The sequence below is a fragment of the Salmo salar genome, chromosome 03 (genome assembly GCF_965601325.2).
Source record: "Salmo salar chromosome 03, fSalSal1, whole genome shotgun sequence".
NCBI classification, from domain to species: Eukaryota; Metazoa; Chordata; class Actinopteri; order Salmoniformes; family Salmonidae; genus Salmo; species Salmo salar.
Genome location: NC_138293.1, coordinates 18,499,752 through 18,527,516, shown reverse-complemented (window position 1 = coordinate 18,527,516; position 27,765 = coordinate 18,499,752). Strand labels below are relative to the sequence as shown.

The 27,765-nt window shown below is 42.6% G+C and overlaps 2 protein-coding genes across 10 annotated transcripts; both read left to right on the top strand.

The window, feature by feature from the left end:
* The first annotated feature begins 529 nt into the window (after positions 1 to 529).
* tm56b (Transmembrane protein 56-B) lies at positions 530 to 17,104 on the top strand. 5 transcript variants are annotated; one of them, XM_045714302.2, is made up of 8 exons: positions 530 to 751; positions 1,507 to 1,585; positions 11,755 to 11,921; positions 12,171 to 12,260; positions 12,365 to 12,423; positions 12,527 to 12,621; positions 14,530 to 14,603; positions 15,549 to 17,104. In XM_045714302.2, the coding sequence occupies exons 3-8, from the start codon at positions 11,767 to 11,769 to the stop codon at positions 15,862 to 15,864; spliced, it is 789 nt and encodes a 262-aa protein (XP_045570258.1). In that variant the 5' UTR covers positions 530 to 751; positions 1,507 to 1,585; positions 11,755 to 11,766; the 3' UTR covers positions 15,865 to 17,104.
* Positions 17,105 to 21,021: 3,917 nt separating this feature from the next.
* Positions 21,022 to 26,361, top strand: LOC106599140 (holocytochrome c-type synthase). Of its 5 annotated transcripts, none has more exons than XM_014190236.3 (7): positions 21,022 to 21,042; positions 21,860 to 22,012; positions 22,180 to 22,379; positions 22,707 to 22,855; positions 22,995 to 23,114; positions 23,680 to 23,766; positions 25,410 to 26,361. In XM_014190236.3, the coding sequence occupies exons 1-7, from the start codon at positions 21,039 to 21,041 to the stop codon at positions 25,606 to 25,608; spliced, it is 912 nt and encodes a 303-aa protein (XP_014045711.1). In that variant the 5' UTR covers positions 21,022 to 21,038; the 3' UTR covers positions 25,609 to 26,361. The 5 variants fall into 5 exon arrangements, with proteins under 5 accessions (XP_014045711.1, XP_014045713.1, XP_014045712.1 ...); XM_014190238.3 differs by lacking the exon at positions 21,022 to 21,042 and adding an exon at positions 21,049 to 21,343; XM_014190237.3 differs by lacking the exon at positions 21,022 to 21,042 and adding an exon at positions 21,049 to 21,402.
* The last annotated feature ends 1,404 nt before the right edge of the window (positions 26,362 to 27,765 follow it).

The following is a 27,765-nucleotide window of genomic DNA, read 5'->3' as shown; positions in this document are numbered from 1 at the left end:
GTGCCTATAGTGCTCAAACTCAAATCCAAAATGAGGAGAGCAGAGTACTGGCAACCAGCCATAGTCTGTCAAATACTACCCAGTATAATAAAACACAATTTCCCATCTTTCCCATCATGAGAATAGCTCCCACTGGCAAAGATAGTACTGACCATGTCTGGGCTTCTTAGCATTAAAGTACAGGTACTTTAAGTACTTATCTCATGATTTATTTCAAATGCCCTTGTATGGTCATCACATATCTGGGAATTCCATGTTTCCCTCTCCTATGCAGTGAGGCCCTCATCCCTCCTCGGAATTCTCCCCAGCTGTGGCCATTTGGCCTACTGTCATTTATGATTTAGTAGAAACCAAACAAGAGATCCTCCCAGATTCAGGACTAGATGTTTTCAAAAGCCATTTTGACACATTGAGCATCATAGAGTATATTTTAGTCATTTTGCAGGTACATTTTAGTCATTCAGCAGATGCTCTTATCCAGAGCAGTTACGGTTGTGCCTTGATCAAGGGCACATCGACAGATTTTTCACCAGCGACTCAAACCAGTGACCAGAGTCGAGTGGCCCTATACGCTCACTACGCAAGTTGCGTAGGGTTCCGCAAATTACGCAAGGTCCCCGCCTCCTCCTCGTGCCAAAGCGGGTGTCACTGTTTACAACTTCGATGAGAGGATGAAGCGGAACTATCCTTCTGGTCACGAAAAGAGAGAGAAAAAAACACCATGAGAGTGAATTGCGGGAACAGAAATCAGGTAAACTTGTGTTCTCTCCTCTCCAAGTGTCATGTGAGCATATAACAGTAACGTTAAGTTGATCTCCTAGCTTGCAGTACATCTCTCTCTAGTCTGTCTGTCTTGCTAACCTAGCTTGGCAGTGCATCTCTTGGTCTGTCTGTGTCTTGCTTGCTTGCCAGCCACTTCCAGGGCTGTGTTCTGTGACTTTGTGCCTGACAAAGGTGAGAGTGAAATACAACTATTTATTACGTTTGATAAACGCCAACGGGCAACGGTGTTTATAAACTGCAGCTCGGAAAAGATAACCGCGTTGTGCGTGAACATTTGTTGATATGCGCGTGCACGAAGTGAAACTCGCGCTTTCCAGCAGCAACCTCTGTGGGGACCAGTCAAGACAATATATGGGCGTGATGGCACTCCTCATAGGCGCACATAATTTTAAAACAAGACAATGATTATCTAGTCTCTCAGTCAAGGTTTAGTTACAACTCTGGACTAATTCAAGACGAAAAACAATGGATTGACATTGACTATTGATTTATATATTGAATTTAAAATGTTGATTAGCTGGACGGTTTATTAACCCAACTTAACACAGGCTACTGTTTGGCCGTAGCCCACGCCAAAAAATGAAAGGTACCCTACAAACCAACCGTGACCTTCTCTTGTGAAGCCCAGACGTAAGAGAGAGAATAATGGCTAAACCTGGTCTTAACTTCCAATGCTCCATCCCCCTGCCCAACCCCCCTCCACGCCACTCCACCAACCACCAGGCTACCCGGTATCAGAAAATTCCAGGCATTCCCGTGATTGGCAGATAGCAGGTTGATTGGCATGACCCCGCGAACACTGGTAAGTACGACACAACCCACTAATAGCCTAACACATAACCCACAGCTGTCTGTGCGGGTCGCTACAATAGTGTTGTTATCTATAATTTACAGGTGCTATACTTACATTTGTCAGTAGAGGAGATGCTGGATCATAAGTCAGTACAAGCACAGACTCAGTTGATCCACATCCAACCTCAGCCAGTACTAACACAGACCCAGTACAGCCGTCTTCAGCAAGTACTAACACAGACCCAGTACAGGCAGCTTCAGCAAGTACTAACACAGACCCAGTACTGGCAGCTTCAGCCAGTACTAACACAGACCCAATACAGCCATCTTCAGCAAGTACTAACACAGACCCAGTACAGGCAGCTTCAGCAACTACTAACACAGACCCAGTACAGGCAGCTTCAGCCAGTACTAACACAGACCCAGTACAGGCAGCTTCAGCCAGTACTAACACAGACCCAGTACAGCCATCTTCAGCAAGTACTAACACAGACCCAGTACAGCCGTCTTCAGCAAGTACTAACACAGACCCAGGTGAAGTACAGGCAGCCTCAGCCAGTACTAGCACAAATAGAGGTGTTCAGCCAGCATCAGATAGAAGCAGCTCAGAGCCTAATAGAACAGTTGCTGCTCCATCAAATGACCCAGCAGATTGGCCCCCAGGCTTAACAGACTTTATGAGGACTGAGTTAGTGCGCAGTGGTCCATTCAAACCAGGACTGGGTTTTCTTACCCTAAAGACAAGTCTAGAAAAGGTTTCCATTCAGGCTTATTACCGTAATTTCCGGACTATTAAGCGCACCTGAATATAAGCCGCACCCACTGAATTAAAATGTTTTTTTTATTTTGAACATAAATAAGCCGCACATGTCTATAAGCCGCAGGTGCCTACCGGTACATTGAAACAAATTAACTTTACACAGGCTTTAACGAAACACGGCTTGTAATAAAAAATTAGCAGTAAGTTTAGTTGTCTTTTTGCACTGAGTCAATTCCTCACGCTGCTGTTTCCAACGTCTTATCATCAACTCATTAAGACCAAGCTCCCGTGCAGCAGCTTTATTTCCTTTTCCAACAGCCAGATCAATCGCCTTCAACTTGAAAGCTGCATCATATGCATTTCTCCGTGTCTTTGCCATGATGAGGGTGACAAAATTACTATCGTAATCAGAATGATGGGAAGTTTGAGAGCGCTCGATTTAATCTAAACAGTAAACAAAAAAGTTGTTTGACCTTAACCCGTTCGGCAATTTCATTGGTCTAATGAAAGCTTCATGCCGCCAAAAAACTGAGAACGTCACAGAATGTGTTTCTTTGGAGAAAAAAAAATTGAAAGCGGGAAAAATCCATATATTAGCCGCGTCATTGTTTAAGCCGCGAGGTTCAAAGCCTGGGAAAAAGTTGCGGCTTATAGTCCGGAATGTACGGTACAGAGACAGCTGTCAAATGGGGAAAAGATTACCAGGAGCTGGCTTTCATATTCAATCAAAAACAACGCTGTGTATTGTTTTTGCTGTACGCTCTTTTCTACAAAAGACTACAAAATAATAAAGGAAGGCGTGAATGACTGGTCAAATATCAACGCCATTCTGAAACACCATGAGGGTAGTCCTGAACACACAAACAATATGATTAAGTGGAGAGAACTTGAGCTGCGCCTAAGTCGGGGACAGACTCTTGACCAGATACAAATTTCAATTTTGGAGGCTGAAAGAAAGAGATGGCGGGATCTCCTTACACGTTTAATAAGTATCACCCAGTCTCTGGCTGAAAGAAACCTAGCATTAAGGGGTTCATCAGATAAACTCTTCCAACCAGGTAAGGGAAACTTCCTAAAAGAGGTTGAATTACTGGCTAAATTTGACCCCGTTACGGAAAATCATCTCAGCAAAATTAAAGATGGAGAGACACATGCTCATTACATTGGGAAGCGCACACAGAATGAGGTGATACAGATTGTGAGCAATAGTGACTCAAGGAAGAGACTCAAAGTACTTCTCCATTATCTTGGACTGTACACCTGACATGAGTACCCATTATTCTGAGAAGCGTGGCTTTAAAGGCAAAGTCAGAGATCAAGAAGCCCTTCCTCTGCTTTGTGAATGTTGAGGTTACAACAGGCTTGAATCTGTCCACTTTCATCTTAGATAAGCTGAACGAGCTGAAGATTCCATTTGAAGATTGCAGAGGGCAAGCTTATAATAATGGGGCCAACATGAAGGGCAAGCACCAAGGAGTAAAGCCAGACAGCTCAAAAAAATCCCAGAGCTGTGTTCGTCCCATGTTGAGCACATACTCTAAATCTTGTCATTGCAGATGCTGCCAAATCTTCAAAAGATGCAGTTGGGTTTCTTGGGCATGTGCAAAAGCTCTTCACCTTCTTTTCAGCTGGCACACAAAGATGGAGTGTTTTGAAAAAACACGTGAACATAACCATGAAGTCATGGAGTGACACTGGGAGAGTAGGCTCCAAAGTGTTCATGCAATCAGGTATCAGGTTTCTGAGGTTCGGGAAGCATTACTGGAAGCCAGACAGACGATCATTGATCCTGTGGCCAAAGTGGAGGCACAAGCACTAGCAGAGGAAGTTGGGTCCTACCATTTCTTGATTTGCTGTGTCGTATGGTGTGAGATACTGACAATGACAAACAAGGTGAACAAGCTCCTCCAATCCGCCTCAATGCAGTTTGATATCATAGTGAATTTCATCTCAAATGCAAAGGCCTCCCTCACTACATACCGGGAAACTGGATTCTCCTAGGCCCAGACAACAACCAAAAGCATTTGTGAAGAAGTGAATGTGGAGGCTTTTCTGAAAGAGAAGAGATTGAGGAACAGCAAGAGGCATTTCAGCTATGAGGCTCCTGATGAACCAGTGACTGATGCACTGAAAAACCTTGAAGTGAACTACTTCAACATTGTAGTCGACTCTGCTGTTACATCCATGTATGAGAAATTTGAAACACTCAACCAGGTGAAAACCAAATATGGAGTGCTGCTGAACTTCAGCACTGCCTCTCAGACACACGAGATTCAGAATTGACCTGATCTGCCATCAGATAAGATGACTGCCTTTGAGCTTCTTTCCTTTCTCTGTGAGAAAAACCCGGAGGAACTCTATCCTAACCTTTGGATAGCCCTAAGAATTGCAGTCACCCTACCAGTAACAGTAGCATCGGCAGAGAGGAGCTTTTCAAAATGAAAGCTCATCAAAAGCTACCTGAGGTCTTCCATGTCACAGGAACGTTTTGAGTGGTCTGGCCATCATGAGCATAAATCATGACGTGGGGAAACGCATGTCCTATGATGACATCATTGATGATTTTGCCTCAAGAAAGTGCAGAAGAGGAATATTTTGATGGTAAGATTTTAATTCAAACATTCACACACTTAGTAACGTTTAAAATTGTAAGGCAGAAGTACATTTGTGTAAATCATGACGTGGGGAAACACGTGTGCTATGATGACATCATTGATGATTTTGCCTCAAGAAAGTGCAGAAGAGGAATATTTTGATGGTAAGATTTTAATTCAAACATTCAAATGTTTACACACTTAGTAACGTTTAAAATTGTAAGGCAGAAGTACATTTGTGTAAATGACTGCTTAACTAACTATGTGACATACGTTCTCAATTTCTTCCAGACAGTCCAGATAGACTGGTGCCCATGCTGATGCTGAAAATGCCCAGGCTGTAGAGGGAACCGAAGTTAATCACACAGCTGTTATTTGACTATTTTGAGACATATAGCTGCAGCCATAGCCTATAGGCTTATGTTTACCCGTGTGGCTCAGTTGGTAGAGCATGGTGTTTGCAACGCCAGGGTTGTGGGTTCGATTCCCACGGGGGACCAGTACGGAGAAAAAAATGTATGAAATGTATACATTCACTACTGTAAGTCGCTCTGGATAAGAGCGTCTGCTAAAATGATTAAAATGTAAAAGTGTTTACATTGTATAGACAAAGCTAATTGTATAATATTGTGAGGACTGGACTAATTACCAGGCAGCAGAGCCAAAGCTCGGTGTTATATTTCATTATTTTCTACAATTTCTTATTTATGTTAATGTTAATATTCAGTTATCTTAAGATTCTATATAAAATATTCTATTCAATAAATATTGTTTGGTTAAACCTCATTCTGTTCTGTATAGGTCTACCTATTCTTAGACCGACACTGTTTTAAAGGAGGGAGGATTGTAGTGGGAGCACTGGGGTGTCAGGTGTGACTGTGTGGCAATGGTAAATGATTTACATGTCTCATGGGTCAGGTAGGAGGGCCCCTTAGCAGAATTTTGCTTAGGGCTCCACTGAGGTTAGGGCTGGCTCTGCCAGTGACCTTTCTGTTACAGGCCCAGCAGATAATGCGCGCTGACGCTATGTGGTCTGCGAGCCTCAAAGAGCATGCGCTGCGTTTCAGATGGTATTTTTGAATCTCAAATGGTATGTGAACTCGAAAGTCGACATTTGTTGGTCTCGTGTATCACATGAGTCAGTAGCTTTGTTCCAGGGCGTCAGTGTGTTACACACATACCAGTCGGCGCACTAGCTCTGGTCCAGGGCATTATGTTAACCACTGTTGCTAGTACACACTAGCTAAATAGCTTGCTAGTACATGTTAGCTAGCTAGTACACATTATCTAGCTAGCAGACACTAGTTAATACACACTAGCTCAGCGTTTCCCAAACTCGGTCCTGGGGACCCCAAGGGGTGCATGTTTAGTTTTTTTTGCCCTAGCACTAAACAGATGAATCAAATGATCAACTCATCCTCAAGTTTTGATTATTTGAATCAGGTTAACGCACCATCCTATCTGGCACTTTTCGACATTCTGTATACATCTGGCCCTTCTTTGGACACTGTGTTAACTAACCTCCAAACGAGCTTCAATGCCATACAACACTCCTTCCATGGCCTCCAAATGCTCTGAAACGCTAGTAAAACCAAATGCATGCTTTTCAACCGTTCGCTGCCCGCCTGACTAGCATCACTACTCTGGATGGTTCTGACCTAGAATATGTGGACAACTACAAATACCTAGGTGTCTGGCTAGACTGTAAACTCTCCTTCCAGACTCATATCAAACATCTCCAATCCAAAATCAAATCTAGAATCGGCTTTCTATTTCCTAACAAAGCCTCCTTCACTCATGCCGCCAAACTTACCCTAGTAAAACTGACTATCCTACCGATCCTTGACTTCAGCGATGTCATTTACAAAATAGCCTCCGACACTCTACTTAGCAAACTGGATGCAGTCTATCACAGTGCCATCTGTTTTGTCACCAAAGCCCCATATAACACCCACCACTGCGACCTGTATGCTCTCGTTGGCTGGCCCTCGCTTCATATTCGTCGCCAAACCCACTGGCTCCAGGTCATCTATAAGTCTTTGCTAGGTAAAGCCCCGTCTTATCTCAGCTCACTGGTCACCATAGCAACACCCACCCGTAGCACGCGCTCCAGCAGGTATATTTCACTGGTCATCCCGAAAGCCAACACTTCCTTTGGCTGCCTTTCGTTTCAGTTCTCTGCTGCCAATGACTAGAACGAATTGTAAAAATCACTGAAACTGGAGACTTATATCTCCCTCTCTAACTTTAACCATCAGCTGTCAGAGCAGCTTACCAATCACTGCACCTGTATACAGCCAATCTGTAAATAGCACACCCAACTACCTCATCCCCATATTGTTATGTATCTTCTTGCGCCTTTGCACCCCAGTATCTCTACTTGCACATCATCATCTGCACATCTATCACTCCAGTGTTAATACTAAATTGTAATTATTTCACCTCTGTGGCCTATTTATTGCCTTACCTCCATACTCTTCTACATTTGCACACACTGTACATAGATTTTTTTCTATTGTGTTATTGACTGTACGTTTGTTTATGTGTAACTCTGTTTTTGTTTTTGTCGCTCTGCTTTGCTTTATCTTGGCCAGGTCGCAGTTGTAAATGAGAACATGTTCTCAACTGGCCTACCTGGTTAAATAAAGGTTAAATATATATATTTTTTAAAAGGAAGAGTGTTAGGGTTGTCAACAACTGGTGTCCCCGACGCGACCACTAGATGGCGCTGTATGCCTATTCCATCTAGCCACAACAGTAGAAACGTAAACAAACCATCTGTGGTGAAAACCATCATTATAATATCGGTTCCGATCACTTCTCTTAGCAGAAAGGCTGCGTTTAGACAGGCAGCCCAATTCTGATTTTTTTTTTAATCCAGTAAGTGGTCTTTTGACCAATCACATCAGATCGTTTTACATCAGCTCTGAGCTGATATGATCTGATCTAATTGGTCAAAAGAACAATTAGTGAAAAAAATATCTGGTTTCGGCTGCCTGTCTAAACGCAGCAATATGGGCCCAGAACTTAATAGAGCATCTGACCAATACTTTACTTCTGTGTTAACCGAGAGTACCTCATTGGTCAAGGAAATAATGCAGAAAGTAGCCTATTAATCATACATGATGTGACACAGAAAGGGAGTCCTACCATCTAGTGGTGATTATAAACAGCTGTACAGGAGAGCAACAGAATGGATGTTGGTCATAATGGGGGCACTAGAGTTCACACGGCACTGTCTCCTTATATGGCTGGTTCAATGACACGCTATGGGTGAATGACAGTAGGCTTGTTCGACATAGCAGGCGACAGTGCAGGCGACTGCTGACTGACTGATCTTCAAATAACCTTGCATCACATATAACTACTCATTATTATTTGTAGATCACCCATGATACATTACGGCTTTGATGCTCTCGAACACCGCCATACTGTAGTAGTATGACACTCCTCCCTGCTCTATGCCACGTTCAAGACAACTCGGAACTGCAACTCAAAAGCAAGGACTGACACAATTGATTTATTTGGGAGGTAATTCAGTTGTAGATGCCGTAAACTCGGGACCTCTGAGTTTAAATGAACGATATTGGCATAGAGCTTGCTATTGGTTGATTCTGACACTTCCCAAGTGGGGAACTCGGGTACCATTTTCTACAACGCGTAAGCAAGTCGGAAAGGTCTGAGTTCCCGACATGACCTGAACGCGCCACAAAGATGAGCCCAGAGTTTCCCACTTGGAAAGTATCAGAGTCAACAAATAGGAAGCTCTACGCAAATGTTTAACTTGGAGGTCCCGAGTTTCCGAGTTGCCTTGAAAGCACAATAAATCCTGGCCCTTGTTCAGTTGCCAAACATTGCAGATAGAAATTCCACAAAAAGAGCCAAAGTGTTTAATATTCTACATGTCAGAGAGGCATGTTTATTCTACATAGCCTATTTCTATCTCAACGTTCCAAAACGTTGCGTCCTGCTGAATGCGACCCAGCTACAGAAATCTTGTTTCGTCATATCATACCATCTATACACACACGCACGGACGTACACACACCGGACACACAGATGGAGAGAGAGGGGTGAATGGAAGGAGGAGAGAGATATGACATTAAAAGACAAGGAGAGACTATAAAAAACATCAGGTTACAATTATCAAACATCAGATGAATTAATCCCCCATAGCTGATTTCAAAACTGGCATTTTGGGGAAACAAAGCCACAAATGAATAGTCATTACAAATATAGCTTGTATTTTAGCAAAATATGGAAAGGCAGCTTTATGATTAGGCAATTTAAAATCCATTCCGTTCGCATCATTGGCTATGTGAAAACAAGGTAAGTTAACAGCTTCACTATTGTAAGCAAACCAGTGTTGTTTACATTTCCTCCTGCATGTAGATATGCGGATGTCATGATAGTAATTTTGCCTAAATATGTCGTGCAACCAGTTTTACGCTTTTTCCCAAATTCCGGTAGGTTCCTCCACGTTTCGTTCCGTTTGCTTGCGTTTAAGAAACGTTTTGCAACATAATCGTTGTAATGAATAGGCTTGTAGACAATCTGCGTTTCGATGTGGAGTCATTTTGGGTAAATATGTCGGCCAACCAGTTTTACCCGTGTTTTTCCAATTCAGTTTCTCAGCCAATGTGTAGCATAGCCTGTAATATATGTCCTTAAAACGACCAACGCCTCTTGTACACAGGGTAGGTTTCGACATCACTGGGGGATATTTATATCTCGGGATATGCTGCTCCCCTTGAAATGCACTTGTCGTTATCGCGCTTCGTATCGCACGATGACGTGAAGGTTAGTATAGGGCGTCATTGCCTGTGCAATGGAGTGCTATATCGACTGAGCAGGCGTCAGAGTCGCCAATTACTACAACATTTTGTATCTGTACGCGGTGGAATATATAATTTCTTAGAAACGAGTGCGGTGAATTGAGTGTAAGTATAGTATGCTTCTGTCAGTAATGTACAATTTGCTTGCCTTGTATCATAATTGTCTGCCTGTCTATTGACCTATCACACTATAATGGTGTTACGCTCTTATGCTGCCAATACAGTATCTACCATCATAACCTACTAATACAGTATACTGTAGTCAATGTTTCTGTAGAGATCTTGTTTTATTGTACAGTAGTTATTCATGTTTTAGTTAGAAAAAGTAGGTTGTGTCTACTTTATCTTAAAGCAGATCAGCTGTTCAGATTTCCTGTCTGGCAACAATGTAGGGTATTCCACAATATGCTATAGTTTCTCACAGTTATTGGCTATTTCAGACAGGGTCACTTGTGGTCAACAACTACCTGATCAGACACTTGATGAAAGCATGGAGGTCCCCACCAGGTTGAGGTTTGGGCTGTGGGGACATGTATGGGGATCAACTTCTGCAACTGTATTTAGTTACAAACCGTCAGCGATTTTGACACAGAGCCAGACGAGGGTTGTCATTAGTTACCACTGCCACAAAGTCAAAATGGTTTATATCGTAAAAATGTATAAACCATTTTTAAAAAAATGCTTTTTGGTCTTAATTTAAGGTTAGGGTTAGGCATAAGGTTAACAGTGTGGTTAGGGTTAGGTTTAAATCAGATTTGAAGAAGAGACATTGTAGAAATAGGCGAGGTTTAGCCAGATTTATGACTTTATGACTGTGGTAGCTAGTGGCGACGCAAACGTGATCCTAAGAGTTGAGTATACTTTACAGAAGTAGCATATGAATGGTTGGTCCACACTTGTTTCCTGAAGGTGACGTTCGTTTTATTCAACCGTTTTCTCAAGGGCACTAGGAGGAATGCTTCACAATTTCGAAGAAACAACACTGTATTTCGAAACGGACATGTTATTGTTAGTTGGGCAGGGGTCGGTTTATTTTTGGTAGCAGAATGTATGAGTTGTTCTATGAAGAAGAACTAGAAATACTGCAACATTTCAAGTAACAGTGGAGAATGCATTTTACCATACAGTTTCGCTTCCCTCCAAAATGCCTTGCAAAATAAATCCTTGCAAAATAAATCCTTGCATGAAATATGGTCGCTCCAGTTTTAAGTAATGTCACGTGAACAGAATGTGAGTGTGGCCCTTACAAAAAATATTTTAGTTTTGAAACGGCAGAAAACGTGCAGTAACTGCAGTCAACTGTGGTATTTTGGACACAGTCATTGCAGTATAACTGCAGTGTACAGCAGGGGGTCCACTACAACAAAGGTAGGATCTGGTGACCACATAAATTAGTGTGACTGGTCTATTTGTAAAGGGGGGGGGGGGAGGGGGGGGGCATTAGTAGATTGGTATATGGGCTGACCCATAACCTCAACATGATAATGCAACTAAATCAACAAATATTCCCAACTGTTGCAAGGCAGCCGGTGGTAAATACATGGGTCCTGGCCTGAGATAAGATAATACAGAAGCAGGTGTTGACATATTTGGGTATACAGTATCTACAGTTGGTGATAGCATATCTGTACTGTACAGTACAGTAAAAAAGACACCATAAATGCTTTAACATGCAGCTCTGTTCTAAGCATGCCAAAAATCAAGTCAAATATAAAGTTCAGTTTACGGTCTGTTGCTGCGGGCTCTAGAGGTTAACTACTTTATAGCTTTAAAACGGTGTCAATCATACACTGGTATTGTAGATTTCAAGTCAGGATTTCTCCCTTTTTGCTCACTGCTAACAGGCCTACAGGAGCAGAATATCAGTCAAACTCCTATTGACATGATTCAGTGCATGATGTAGGCAAAAGTCTGACTTACTCTACTGTACGGGTGTATATCTCACATTCCTATTTGGTTCTCTACTATGAACTGTGTTTTTCTCTCTCAGTAACGAGTGGTAATGGCGAGCTTCTCTCCACTGGTCCTGTCCATCACTGCCACCAGCTTTGCGACGTTCCAGTGTCTGTTCCATTTTGTCAGTCCCTGTATCTCTGCTCGGTTCTGCCCTGGGTACCGCCGTCTCAGCCCTAAACACACCGTAGAGTGGAACTCCAGGTACAGCATCAGGAGACTGAGAAGGCATATTTTGGTGTTATTCAATCATGTAATTCAAAGCTCCTATCAGAACACATATTGGATTATCATTTTCCCAGTCAAAGTACATTTCTGAGCATAGACCCTTTCAAATATTCTTGTTTAGCATTTTTCCATGGCATGGAATCCCACAGCTGCCACGAAATGTCAAGTTTAAGTTAGTATGCTTTTATGAGTATGTGTGTCTGTTTTTTTGTGATATTTTTCTAGAACTGTGTCTACATTTCACGCCTTGATAGTGGGCCTTTTTTGTCTCTACATATTACTATTTGATGATGCCGTCAATGAAGACCCAGTCTGGTAAGAATCTACCTGACTGCAAAGTGTGCAATTCTTGATATAATCTTATATTTGGAACATTTATCTATATTTTAAACATGTGCTTTGTGCTTTCTTACCAATAGGGGAGATCCGTCACTGGTGAAAATAAATGTGTCCATAACCTGTGGCTACCTCCTATCAGGTGGGTTTCCACTTCAAACATGTTTAACCCTTGTATTGCTTTGCATATTTCCATGGATTATGTTGACCCATACAGTGAGCTATCTCCCTTGTCTGTCTTGCAGATATGCTGCTCATATGTTACTATTGGCGGGCGATAGGGGACAAGTTTTTTGTAATCCACCACCTGGCAGCACTGTATGCTTACTACTATGTACTGGTGAGTTCTCTACTGACCCAGAGCAGAATGTGCAGGCAAGATGGGGAAGGGACAAGGGCCAAGGGTGAACAGCCATGTAGTTTAATGGGATTGGTTAGAATGGATAACAAAGTGCTTGTCAGGGATGAAATAGTTTGGTTCCACTTTACATTCAGTATCCCTAATATGTGTAGACCTATATTTGGAACACTTTGATTTACAGTGTTGTTATTGACCTATAAATACACTGCTATAAGTGTTATTACTCAGTTGTTTTGCTGTACTTACTAGGGTTATTAGACAGTAATAGAACACTGTAAACCAAGTGGTAGGCAAGTAGATTCAGCCGCGGGACGATTTCTGTCGGAGCGAATGGTCGCCAAAATGTGTACATTGCAAATTGACCACAACTAAGCCCAAAAAGAGATTGTATTTAAAAATAACAATAATTTCATACCTTGATTACATTGAGACACGATTACACATCTCTTTTTTATTGTGGGAATACTTGAACAGATTTCCTAAAATAACACATTTCTAACTGAATTCCTGGTGATTTTACAGTCTTTTTGAGCAAAAATCACCCCCCGCCAGGTTTAGGCCTGTTTCCAACCCCTGCTGTTGCCGACCCCTGCTGTTGCTGACCCCTGCTGTACACTAAAGTGTTACCCTCCCCTCTTCGGGAAGGTACAGTGTAAGCAAGCGCATATATTGTTCGAAAGTAGTTACAGTTGTAAAACAGTTTTGAGATACGGCTTGCAGTTGACACACCACTAAAAGCTAGACAACCATGTGATGTAGATGTTCACTCTTGGTCCTGTCCTGTGAATCTATTCTGGGCCATCAGGTTCAGTAGCTGCTAAGATTAATGATGACAATGATGAGGATAGGGACCATTTTTTGCATGGAATAGGATGATGAGTTGTTGTGCCCGTTTCAAAGCCACAGATTCAGACCAGTCCCGGACTAGAAAACATGCTCAATGGAGAATATCCATTGAATATAAAAAATGTTTTGTCCCAGATTAGGATTAATCTGTGTCCAGGAAACCAGACTGTAGAGTTTCTGTGCATAATGTATTCTCTTACTTCTCTCAATCTGTGATGGTGATTGGTACATGCTGCCTTTTGGTTGTTTTGACCTTTTGAGCCTATACCCTAGACCCTATACATCAATACAAAGACAGGGTCTTCCTCTCATTTCATTTTTTTTAAATCACCACTGACTTTTCTTAGTAAAATGTACTGGATAATTTCCAGTCCCTTTTTTGGGTAATGTTAGAATGGATTGTAGAGTAATTGTTTTGAAATTTATAATTAGATATTAACTTAATAACAGCCTCCACATAGTTAGTCCATATCTTTTTTAATTTCTCAAGAATGTTTTTTTTATCTTCTTCAATGTTGGGATAGGGGGCTTTTAATGGTGCCAGTTTTCACTAGTTGCACATTTCTTTTGTTTAGGTATTTTATGTCCATGTCTTTCCTCCACTTACATGTGTGATCAATGAACCCAGTCTTGTGTCTCTATCCTGCTAACAATACAGAACATGCAAAAAATGTCCTAAACAAAGAACAGGCCTGTGTCAAATGGCGATAGAAGGGGTCCCTTCCTATCTTGTCTGTAGTGAATTCTGTTGTGGTACATAGAGCACATGTTGCCTAGTAACAGTATGGATTTACCAGTACATAGAGGTACGAGCATGCACTGCTGGATTGTCACCACCAATTTTTGAACACATTTTGAACATTTCTATGTGACCCAAGTTTATTAACCGTGTCATAACCCCAGTAAGTACACCTAGATGTTTTATTGTTTTTGGATCGTACGGTAGGTTTACGATCATGATGTATCATGAATTCACATATTATTGAAAGTACTTCTCTTGGCATTATTTTCTTTGCACTTTGTTCTGTCTCTCTCTTTTAGAGCATAGGAATGTTGCCTTATTTTGCTAACTTCCGTCTGGTCGCAGAGCTTTCCACTCCTTGTGTGAACCAGCGGTAGGTAACCTCCGTGCCAAATAGACTCACGCACACACAAACAGAATGTTTACTGGGAAGTAGAGAGAACCTCATAAAATACCCATTTATTTGTCCTTACAGCATTTGCCAAATGGCTTTTGTCATTGGTAGTAGTGCATTCAACCGTTTCAGAAACACTATTGACCGTTAATGTTTAACTACTTATAGTGAGTCAGACCAGTTACACCCAGCTGAAAGCTCGTACAGTGTCTGACATACATCATTAGAGACACATGTTTCATACTTAATAATACATTTTCAGTCACATACATTTCCAATTGTATACTATTATCCTGATTTAATCCAACAAAGACAAAATACAGATTCAATGTTAAACATTTATATTTTAATCATTTAGCAGACACTCTTATCCAGAGTGAATTACAGTTAGTGCATTCATCTTAATATAGCTGGGTGGGACAACCACATATCACAGTCAAAGTAAGTATATTTTTCCTCAAAGTAGCTATCTGCAAAGTCAGTGATTAGTAGAAAAAGAGTCAAGTGTGAGTGTTAGTTTAACAGGTAGGATTTCAGACTTTTTCAGAAGATGGGCAGGGACTCTGCTGTCCTAGCGTCAGGGGGGAAGCTTGTTCCACCATTGGGGTGCCAGGACAGAGAAGAGCTTTGACTGGGCTGAGCGGGAGCGGTCCTCCCATAGGGTTGGGAGAGCCAAGAGGCCACAGGTGGCAGAACGGAGTGCTCGGGTTAGGGTGTGTAGGGTTTGGGCATAGGCTTGAAGGTAGGGAGGGGCAGTTCGCTAAGGAATTGTACTTAAAACCTTTAAGTGCTGGGTATACTGTAGATATGTTTTAAGAGTCACTTTTCTGGAACAATGCCAGTTGATATCCATGACTCCATTACAATTGAGTCCAACAACTTCTACCTCACTCTGTAACTATACTAACTGTATCTATCTTTCAGCTGGTTCTTTGAAGTGCTTGGTTACCCAAAGAAATCATTACCAAATATGGTCAACGGAATTGCCATGACGCTATCCTTCTTCCTGGTGAGGATAGCGGTCATGCCGATGTATTACAGCCGGATGTACGACGTGTACGGGACAGAAGCTTTCTACCGGGTGACTTTTGGGGGCCGTTGTGCCTGGATGGGCCCCAGTTTCTGTCTAGACATTATGAACGTCATGTGGATGCATAAAATGGCCCGCGGCTGCATTAGCGTTCTGCGCTGTCCCGGAAAGGTAAAAGTGGAAAAGCTACAGAATGGGAAAGTGCACTGAGAGGTTGCAAAAGGCTATGGTAGAGTTATTTTATTGTATGTCTGGTTCAAATGGTTCATGGACATTTTTGGATCAAATGGTTCATGGACTGGAAATGTCCTGAGACTCCCGAGGATCACCAGCCCTAGGTAAATTGTGTACCACTATACTTATTTGTCCAGAACAATGCCAATTAAACAAGCTCTACAGTCCTCCAAAATGATGGAAGGGGACATGGTAAAGGCCATTGGATTGCGTCTCCTCTTGGTCCTTACAGATGGAGGAAGTGGATGGAAACAAACAGACAATATTCTAAAGCACAGCTCTTGTCTGTTGGACCCTTTGTTTGTAAATTGTATATGTCCACCCAAAGGTGTCTTGTGTGTATTGCCACAATTACATGAACTGACATGGAAGAGAATGTTAAAGGAACTCACATAGTTCTGTAATGTTTATGAAGCCATATAGATGGCTCTTGTACAAATATCATGAGATATTGTACGAAAATAAAATCCTTACTTGAAATCTGTGTTTTCACCAGCATTAGGATGTAAAAGAAGTATATTGTCAGACTACTGAAGTCTATGCTCAGGAGCCTGCTCATGCAGTAGGCCTAGGAAATATTAGTCATGCACATAAAGTATCAGAGTAGATTTAGACAAACCACAGCAAACAAATGCCAGAATGTATTGTAATTTTATCTTTAGAAGTGACCTTACTGAGTGTGATTCATGATAACAGCAATAAAAGTGCACTTATGTCTAACCGACACACCCACACTATAACTTCACACAAGCATCTCCACACAGTTTACAAATTACAGATCAAACTTCAGAAGTCAAGCTTCATAATGTAATGTGAAAAATGTAATTAAAGGGATACTGCAAGATTCTGGCATTTAATCCCTTTTTCTGGTTACCCAGAGTCTGATGAACTTGTATGTCTGCATGCAGTATGAAGTTAGAATAGCAATGCTACTGTACCTTTAGACTTCAAGTCCTTGTGCTATCGCTTAACGTTGGCTAGCTAAACTACCGCTATTTCCATCATATTGTGTGCAGAGACATAAAAATGGTATCCACAAGTTCATCTGACTGGGTAAGCAGAACATGGCCTTAAATGCAAGAATCTTGCATTATGCCTTTCAGGTTTCCCTGTTGGATCTCTGGGTGAGAATATGCAAGCTATTTATTGTGACATTTACACCTTTGTTAGTTTTAATATTTCATAAAAAAATATATTTTAATAATGTACTCTTTGAGATAGTTGAAGTGAGTGATTTATTAACTTAATTTTCGTACTTGCTTTGATTATCTTCAGACAGTTGTCAGCAGACATGACAACACTTGTCTGCTGCTGCTCTCTTGTGGAGACAATGCGGGACTGCAAACATCCCCTCAAAAGGAGGATACGGTGGTCAATGAGTTTTGAGGAATATTAATAAAAAAATGATTGATGTTAAAACCTTGGTTTGGCATCATTTGGTCATCACATTGTTTTCTAAAAGTCTCATACCTCTGGCTACTTTGGCCACCATTATTACCTCTGGCTCTTAAAGTATAGATAAAAATGTACAACTATGGATGTAAAAACTCACAATTATGCTTGTTTTTTATTTTAATTTATTTCACCTTTATTTAACCAGGTAGGCGAGTTGAGAACAAGTTCTCATTTACAACTGCGACCTGGCCAAAATAAAGCAAAGCAGTGCGACACAAACAACAACACAGAGTTACACATGGAATTAACAAACAGTCAATAACCCAATAGAAAGGTCTATATACAGTGTGAAAATGAAGTAAGATTAGGGAGGTAAGGCAATACATAGGCCGTAGTGACGAAATAATTACAATTTAGCAAATAAACACTGGAGTGATAGATGTGCAGAAGATGAATATGCAAGTAGAGATACTGGGGTGCAAAGGAGAAAATAACAATATGGGGATGGGCTATTTACAGATGGCCTATGTACAGGTGCAATGATCTGTAAGCTGCTCTGATAGCTGATGCTTAAAGTTAGTGAGGGAGATATGAGTCTCCAGCTTCAGGGATTTTTACTATTCGTTCCAGTCATTGGCAGCAGAGAACTGGAAGGATAGACGGCCAAAGGAGGAATTGGCTTTGGGGGTGAGGTTTGGCAGCATGAGTGAAGGATGCTTTGTTGTGAAATAGGAAGCCGGTTCTTGATATAATTTTGGATTGGAGATGCTTAATAGGAGTCTGGAAGGAGAGTTTACAGTCTAACCAGACACCAAGGTATTTGTAGTTGTCCACATATTCTAAGAATTGTCCAGAGTAGTGATGCTAGGCGGGCGGGCAGGTGCGGGCAGCGATCGGTTGAAGAGCATGCATTTAGTTTTACTTGCATTTAAGAGCAGTTGGAGACCACGGAAGGAGAGTTGTACGACATTGAAGCTAGTCTAGAGGTTAGTTAACACAGTGTCCAAAGAAAGGCCAGAAGTATACAGAATGGTGTCGTCTGCATAGAGGTGGATCAGAGAATCGCCTGCCGCAAGAGCGACATCATTGATGTATACAGAGAAAAGAGTCGGCCCGAGAATTGAACCCTGTGGCACCCCCATAGAGACTGCCAGAGGTCCGGACAACAGGCCCTCCGATTTGACACATTGAACTCTGTCTGAGAAGTAGTTGGTGAACCAGGCGAGGCAGTCATTTGAGAAACCAAGGCTGTTGAGTCTGCCGATAAGAATGCGGTGGTTGACAGTCGAAAGCCTTGGCCAGGTCGATGAATACGGCTGCACAGTATTGTCTTTTGTCGATGGCGGTTATGATATCATTTAGGATCTTGAGCGTGGCTGAGGTGCACCCATGACCAGCTCTGAAACCAGATTGCATAGCGGAGAAGGTACGGTGGGATTCGAAATGGTCGGTGATCTGTTTGTTAACTTGGCTTTCGAAGATTTTAGAAAGGCAGGGTAGGATAGATATAGGTCTGTAACAGTCTGGATCTAGAGTGTCTCCCCCTTTGAAGAGGGGGATGAACGCGGCAGCTTTCCAATCTTTGGGGATCTCAGACGATACGAAAGAGAGGTTGAACAGGCTAGTAATATGGGTTGCAACAATTGCAACAAATAATTTTAGAAAGAGAGGGTCCAGATTGTCTCGCCCAGCTAATTTGTAGGTGTCCAGATTTTGCCGCTCTTTCAGAAAATCAGCTGTCTTGATTTGTGTGATGGAGAAATGGGGGAGGTTTGGGTAAGTTGCTGTTGGGGGTGCAGAGCTGCTGACCGGGGTAGGGGTAGCCAGTTGGAAAGCATGGCCAGCCGTAGAAAAATGCTTATTGAAATTCTCGATTATCATAGATTTATCGGTGGTGACAGTGTTTCCTAGCCTCAGTGCAGTGGGCAGCTGGGAGGAGGTGCTCTTATTCTCCATGGACTTTACAGTGTCCCAGAACTTTTTGGAGTTTGTGCTACAGGATGCATATTTCTGTTTGAAAAAGCTCGCCTTTGTTTTCCTAAATGCCTGTGTATATTGGTTCCTAACTTCCCTGAAAAGTTGCATATCGTGGGGGCTATTTGATGCTAATGCAGTATGACACAGGAGGTTTTTGTGCTGGTCAAGGGCAGTCAGGTCTGGAGTGAACCAAGGGCTATATCTGTTTCCGGGTTCTACATTCTTTGAACAGGGCATGCTTATTTAAGATGGTGAGGAAAGCACTTTTAAAGACTAACCAGGCATCCTCTACTGACGGAATGAGGTCAATATCTTTCCACGATACCCGGGCCAGGTCGATTAGAAAGGCCTGCTCGCTCGAGTGTTTTAGGGAGCGTTTGACTGTGATGAGGGGTGGTCATTTGACCGCGGACCCATTACGGATGCAGGCAATGAGGCAGTGATCGCTGACATCCTGGTTGAAGACAGCAGAGGTGTATTTAGAGGGCAGGTTGGTCAGGATGATATCTATGAGGGTGCCCAAGTTTACAGATTTGGGGTTGTACCTCGTAGGTTCCATGATAATTTGGGTGAGATTGAGGGCATCTAGTTTAGATTGTAGGACGGCCGGGGTGTTAAACATATCCCAGTTTAGGTCACCTAACAGTACAAACTCTGACGATAAATGGGGGGCAATTAATTCACATATGGTGCCCAGGGCGCAGCTGGGGGCTGAGGGGGGTCCGTAACAAGCGGCAACGGTGAGAGACTTATTTCTGGAAAGGTGGATTTTTAAAAGTAGTACTTAAACTGTTTGGGCACAGACCTGGATAGCACGACAGAACTCCACCCCCTTTGGCAGTTCTATCTTGGTGGAAAATGTTATAGTTAGGGATAGAAATGTCACAATTTTTGGTGGCCTTCCTAAGCCAAGATTCAGACAAGGCTAGGACATCAGGGTTGGCGGAGTGTGCTAAAGCAGTGAATAAAAAAAACTTAGGGAGGAGGCTTCTGATGTTAACATGCATGAAACCAAGGCTTTTAGAAGTCAATAAATGATAGAGCCAGGGGAATAGGAGTGGAACTGGGGGCTACAGGGCCTGGGTTAACCTCTACATCACCAGATGAACAGAGTAGGATAAGGGTATGGCTAAAGGCTTAAAGAACTGGTCATCTTGTGAGTTGGCGACAGAGAATAAAAGGAGCAGATTTCTGGGTGTAATGAAAAATTATGGGATTAAATGGGATAAAGGTGAGTTGAGACTTATTGATCTACAAATCACCTTGCATCTTAAATTACTACTCAATAGTATTTCTAGATCATTCACGCCTGTCATAATTTACCAACGATACATCACGGTTTTTGATGCTCTCGAACAAAGACAGTACAGTATGAAGATAGGCAGAAACTGCTTCTCCAATAGACATTCCCATTGTATGCGATGTCATGGCGACGATGGATAGCTAAACTCGGTCGTAGAAACGCGTCTCTCGCCGAACTGCGCGTGTACACGCCGTGAAATCAAATACTTGTTTTTTTATGAAAATGAAAACGTGTCAGTTTGTCACTTTCAAGAGGTTAGAGTAATAACATTTTCAAGTTCTTAAGACATTGGCTCGAATGTAGGTGGTGCCTTTCAAGAAAATGAACAACTAAGGGGAAAAAAATTACTTCTCTAATTGACTTCTCAAACCCCGGCCTAGTCTGCATGGTCTGTTTCGCAAGCGTGCCCGGAAATTGGTTTAAAAACTCTTTGGTTTGATGCTCTCGAACACGAGCATCAAAACCGTGATGTATCATGGGTAAATTGTGATAAGACTGTCTGGGTCTCCTGTCTGACCTTCTGCAATGAGTTTTGAAGAGAGAGTCGAGTAGACCGTTCTTTGTTATTTAAACCCATAGAGATTGATACAGGACTCATCTTTATATCTGTGCCATTGTAGCGTATGTGACAGTTTAGGAATGGGAAGCGCCATTGCGGCTACAACTCATAGGAATCCCGGTTTATATCGTTCTCTGTTTATACCTCATTGGAGAGGACGCGAAGTGTATGCAATTGAGATTCTCCCAAAGTAACCAGAACATTCCCCCAATGCATTGTGGGTATGTAGTGTTTGCTAACTTTCACGACATTGCAGCATAGACGGACTACCTTCATCAAGGTAACACGTTTATATTTACTAGATTAATCCATAGTAAAATCGTTTGTTTTACTTTATATATTTCAAGAAATAGGCAACGAGTTTAGTCATAAAATTAGTCTGTCATTTCTAAACGAATTTCAAACCAGCATGGGATGGGAGTCCTACCGCTACAGTATCCAGCAGCTGATATGGTCCATAGTGCATGCAAGGTCGTGATATTTACATAATCGCTGCTGTTGCAATGGTAATTTCAACAGTTACTGTAATATCCCATTTAGAACAACCGTCATGTGTTACAGACATATGGAAATAACAAGCTAGGGGTGCTGTTGTTTCAATCTTTGACCATTAGCTGTATGACTGGTTAATTCACAGGCTAGATGTGGTATGAGCTAGCTATGAGGCATAGCAGGAATTCATGACCCTTTACACATTTCTTCTTTCTTAACGTTAATATCTGTTATATTGCTGACAGGTCTGGGGTGTAAGACCTATCCAGTGACTAACTTGTCAGGCAGAATGGATCCCATGTCCGGTTCAACAGTTAAAGCAGAGGGCTTTGTGGTCGCTCACCCCTATGCTGGCTCACCACCCCAGGGATGCCCCATGCAAAAGGAGACCAAACCAAGTAAGTCTCTTCAGCTGTGTCAGGTTGATACTGTTTGTGTTTGTCTATTGGTTCTCTGTTGTCTGCAATGTATATCCATAACCCCATCAGCTGTCACACCTTGCATAGCAATAGCAAAGCAGATATTGTTTTTCATTGTACTAATGTATTTTGACCTGTCCTCTCAGGTACACCATTACCACCACCAGAGTGTCCCATGCACAAGGCGTCCGCCCCGGCCCAGGTTGAGAGCACGGCCCCCCCAACAGCCCCAGCTTCAGACCAGGCAGGGCCACCACATCAGGATCGGGCATACGAGTTTGTGGAGTGCCCCATGAAAGCAGCCAACAGAGAGAAATTTGTGTCTGACATCAATATCGCAAACATGGTACGCAAAGCAGCTAAAATACTTTTACATGCACTGTGTATTATTCTTACTATGTAATTACAATACTTGTTACTCCTACAACTATAATTACGCTGTGATAAGAACACTAAAGTAAAGTGTTACAGAGTTTTTAAATAAACTGATGTACTAACTGTTGTTTAGTGTACCTCTCTTTTTTCATAACCCAGGAACTGGTTGACTAATAGGCTAAAATCGAATCAAACCCAGTCAATTAGGAGATAGATGACACTACAGCATATATTGATGAGACTTAAAACCCTGAAGGCTACATCTCATCGTTATGTTTTGTTATTTCTCTTTATCCAGATGCCACCACCCAACCAGCAGCCTGCCCCAGGTCAGCCCTTTGATCTGTCAGTCAACAGAGAGGAGTCCCAGATCCCCCGGGGTGGTACGGATCAGAACTGGGTCTACCCCTCGGAACAGATGTTCTGGAATGCCATGCTGAGGAAAGGGTCAGTCGACCAATCAGAACACTGAAGAAATATGGCTTGGGCATAGAGATAGAATTGATAGAACCTATAGTTATATCTCTATGGGCTTGGGTTTAGGGTTTCTAATGTTGTGTACTGACTCATTAAAATTGTTTCACAGATGGCACTGGAAGGATGAAGATCTTGGTCAAAAAGACATGACAAACATCATCAAGATTCATAACCAGAACAATGAACAGGCATGGCAGGAGATCCTCAAATGGGAACAATTCCATAAGAAGTGAGTAACCTCAGTGAACAATCAACATCTCAGACTCTGGTAAAAGAAAAAAAAAGAGACAAACTTAATAAGATTAAGTGATAATAACCAAGCATTGTGTTTGTTTGGTCTGAAATGCCCCCCCCCCCCTATTACCATGTAAGGTTGAGCGCACTTCAATCAATCAATCAAATGTATTTATAAAGCCCTTCTTACATCAGCTGATGTCACAAAGTGCTGTACAGAAACCCAGCCTAAAACCCCAAACAGCAAGCAATGCAGGTGTAGAAGCACGGTGGCTAGGAAAAACTCCCTAGAAAGGCCAGAACCTAGGAAGAAACCTAGAGGGGAACCAGGCTATGAGGGGTGGCCAGTTTTCTTCTGGCTGTGCTGGGTGGAGATTATAACAGAACATGGCCAAGATGTTAAAATGTTCATAGATGACCAGCAGGATCAAATAATAATAATCACAGCACTTTAATAAGCACTTTACTGACGCTTCAAATTACCCCTGAACAACCAGTGCATGTCATGATATGTGTGCCATACCAGATATGTGAATTGTATTTAATTTCTTTCTTTCTAGGGCATGCCCATGCGGACCCTCCCTGTTACGGTTTGGAGGCAAAGCAAAAGAATTCACTCCTAGAGCCAGATTTCGCCACTGGATGGGGTGAGTTTTTGGTGTAAACAGTTCTGTATGGAAGTTACATAAACTCAGCAAAAAAAGAAACCTCCCTTTTTCAGGACCCTGTCTTTTAAAGATAATTTGTAAAAATCAAATTAACTTCACATATCTTCATTGTAAAGGGTTTAAACACTGTTTCCCACACTTGTTCAATGAACTATAAACAATTAATGAACATACACCTGTGGAACGGTCGTTAAGACACTAACAGCTTACAGACGGTAGGCAATTAAGGTCACAGTTATGAAAACTTAGGACACTTAAGAGGCCTTTCTATTGACTCTGAAAAACACAGAAAGAAAATGCCCAGGGTCCCTGCTCATCTGCGTGAACGTGCCTTAGGCACATGAGGACTGCAGATGTGGCCAGGGCAATACATTGCAATGTCTGTACTGTGAGCGCTACAGGGAAACAGGACGGACAGCTGATCATCCTCACAGTGGCAGACCACATGTAACAACACCTGCACAGGATCGGTACATCCGAGCATCACACCTGCGGGACAGGTACAGGATGGCAACAACAACTGCCCGAGTTACACCAGGAACGCACAATCCCTCCATCAGTGCTCAGACTGTCCGCAATAGGCTGAGAGAGGCTGGACTGAGGGCTTGTAGGCCTGTTGTAAGGTCCTCACCAGACATCACCGGCAACAACGTCGCCTATTGGCACAAACCCACCGTCGCTGGACCATGCAGGATTGGCAAAAGTGCTCTTCACTGACAAGTCGCGGTTTTGTCTCACCAGGGGTGATGGTCGGATTTGCGTTTAACGTTGAAGGAATGAGCGTTACACCGAGGCCTGTACTCTGGAGTGGGATCGATTTGGAGGTGGAGGGTATGTCATGGTCTGGAGCAGTGTGTCACAGCATCATTGGACTGAGCTTGTTGTCATTGCAGGCAATCTCAACGCTGTGCATTACAGGGAAGACATCCTCCTCCCTCATGTGGTACCCTTCCTGCAGGCTCATCCTGAAATGACCCTCCAGCATGACAATGCCACCAGCCATACTGCTCGTTCTGTGAGTGATTTCCTGCAAGACAGGAATGTCAGTGTTCTGCCATGGCCAGCGAAGAGCCCGGATCTCAGTCCCATTGAGCACATCTGGGACCTGTTGGTTCGGAGGGTGAGGGCTAGGGCCATTCCCCCCCCAGAAATGTCTGGGAACTTGCAGGTGCCTTGGTGGAAGAGTGGGGTAACATCTCACAGCAAGAACGGGCAAATCTGGTGCAGTCCATGGGGAGGAGATGTACTGCAGTACTTAATGCAGCTGGTGGCCACACCAGATACTGACTGTTACTTTAGATTTTGACCCCCCCCCCCCCCCCCCCCCTGTTTAGGGACACATTATTCAATTTCTGTTCGTCACATGTCTGTGGAACTTGTTCAGTTTATGTCTCAGTTGTTGAATCTCCTTATGTACATACAAATATTTACACATGTTAAGTTTGCTGAACATAAACGCAGTTGACAGTGAGAGGACGTTTCTTTTTTTGCTGAGTTTGCATGCAAAAATATATACATTTTCTTGACACAGACCTAGCCCAAGCAAGTACAACTAGCACTCTTTTTCTGGTTGTTTCAATTTGTGATAGACTAGATCATACGACGTCATTTTGTGTTTGCAGGTATGGCTTACCGTTTGACAGGCACGACTGGATCGTAGACCGCTGTGGAAAGGAGGTGCGCTATGTGATTGACTATTACGATGGCGGTGAGATCAATAAGCAGAACTTCACCATCCTGGACGTGCGTCCTGCCTTTGACTCCCTCAGCGCCGTGTGGGACCGTATGAGAGTGGCCTGGTGGCGCTGGACCTCCTCTTAAACCCCAACACTCCCCACACTAATAGCCTGATCCCAGATCTGTATGATGTCATGCCATTCAATGATAGTCAGAGAAGTTGGCTAAATCACATACAGATCTGGGACAAGGCTATCCACTACCACTTAAGATCCACTGATTTGAGGGAGTACTAATGTATTTATTGACCAGACTCTGGCACTCTGCTAATAACTCAACTTTTAATAGACAGCTAGATTTGCTTCATTGTTTGAAGTGAACTGTTTTGATTGACTTTGAGTCCACACACGCAATCACATGTATATTGACTCACTGTAATAATTGTTTGATTGGGAGGACATACTAATTGGTGGCTTTTCTATAGTGAATCAATTCTCCTAAGTTGATAAGATAGAACTGTGTGCTATTTGTATCCCGTATTATGTTTAAAGTAAAGGCATGTTTCTATGGTGTTGTTTTAAGTTAAAGGGAGAGATACTGTAATTGTGGTCTTGTAGCATGTATTTAAAGTGTCTCAATGACTAAATGCAACAACTCCCAGGTCAATGGAAGCAACCATTTGGAATGGACTCTCAATGAAGACAAATTGATAATGTATTTGTCCCAGATAAAACAGGTTAATGTATATTCTTTGGCTTGAGTTTCAATGCAACACACAGTTGCCTTTTTTAATCATAATTTTGTTAAATTCAGGGAAAATTAGTTGTTTTATTTAGTATAGTATAAGCTTCTGTCTTAAGCATCTTTAATAAAGGATTCAGTTTTTGAAATGGTAAACTTGAAGGCAAAAAGGAAAGCATGATATGTGGACTTGGTATTTCAACTGACTATAGGCTACTGAAGCCAACGACTGAAAATGTGAGCGAGGCTTTACCAGTGTGCCACGGAGTTTAGATGAAAACAGTGGAGAAAAAGCTGTCTATCTGATAATCACACGCTGCTATTTATTGTTGACCATCAGATGTGATTAATGTGTATTGTGAACAGATAATGACGCTCTGAGTAATTAACCGTTTTTCGGTACAATTGAGAAGGGTGCAACTGCAGCCTCGAAATTCCGGGCGTTCCTGCATGTGGGCATTCTTACATCTGCAGGTACCCCTCTATACTTGTATTGGTCCATTTTTAAACTATGACTCCAGTACAATAGATGGCGGTAATGCACCATAACGTTGGATGCCAACTGCTGATAAACCCCACAGAAGAAGATGATTTGGGGAGCGACAACGATACCTACCTAAAGCTAGTACACACCTGTAAGTGTCCTTCACCCACGCCAGTCGGCACTATTTTCCTGCAGTTTTGTTAACAATGGCGAGGGCGAAGAACACTGTTTACCGATGTTGCTAGCAAAGAGGACTCCGGTACACAGCAGGAAAAACTCAGATAATGCTTTTATTTCCCATTTGACCCAATAGGGGGGGGATTTCAGCCACACCCGTTTCTGACAGGTGTATAAAATCAAGCACACATGTGATCTCCCCAGCCAAACATTGGCCTTACGGAAGAGCTCAGCGACTTTCAATGTGGCACCATCATAGGATGCCACCTTTTCAACAAGTCAGTTTGTAAAAATTCTGCCCTGCTAGAGCTGTCCCGGTCAACTGTGCTGTTGTGGTGAAGTGGAAACATAGGGTTAGGAGCAACAACGGTAGGCCACACAATCTCACGGAACAGGACCGCTAAGTGCTTAAGCACGTAGTGTGTAAAAATCGTCTGGCCTCGGTTGCAACACTCACTATCGAGTTCCAAACTGCCTCTAGAAGCAACCTCAGCACAATAACTGTTAGTTGGGAGCTTCATGAAATGGGTTTTTATGTCAGATTAAGTGCACACGAGCCTAAGATCACCATGCGCAATGCCAAGCGTTGGCTGGAGTGGTGTAAAGCGCGCCGCCATTGGACTCTGGAGCAGTGAAAACGTGTTCTCTGGAGTGATGAATAATGCTTCACCATCTGGCAGTCCGATGGACAAATCTGGGTTTGGTGGATGCCAGGAGAAAGCTACCTGCCCGAATGGATAGTGCCAACTTTAACATTTGGTGAAGGAGGAATAATGGTCTGGGGCTGTTTTTCATGGTTCGGGCTAGGCCTCTTTGTTCCAGTGAAGGGAAATCTTAACATTACAGCATACAATGACATTCTAGACGATTCTGTGCTTCCAACTTTGTGGCAACAGTTT

Coding starts and splice junctions, on each gene's coding strand:
- LOC106599140 (XM_014190233.3), top strand. Junction 22,013..22,179: donor GCAAAAGGAGACCAAACCAA/GTAAGTCTCTTC, acceptor CTGTCCTCTCAG/GTACACCATTACCACCACCA. Junction 23,767..25,409: donor AGATTTCGCCACTGGATGGG/GTGAGTTTTTGG, acceptor TTGTGTTTGCAG/GTATGGCTTACCGTTTGACA.
- tm56b (XM_045714302.2), top strand. CDS start 11,767: ATGGCGAGCTTCTCTCCACTGGTCCTGTCCATCACTGCCACCAGCTTT. Junction 11,922..12,170: donor ACCGTAGAGTGGAACTCCAG/GTACAGCATCAG, acceptor ATATTTTTCTAG/AACTGTGTCTACATTTCACG. Junction 12,261..12,364: donor GTCAATGAAGACCCAGTCTG/GTAAGAATCTAC, acceptor TCTTACCAATAG/GGGAGATCCGTCACTGGTGA.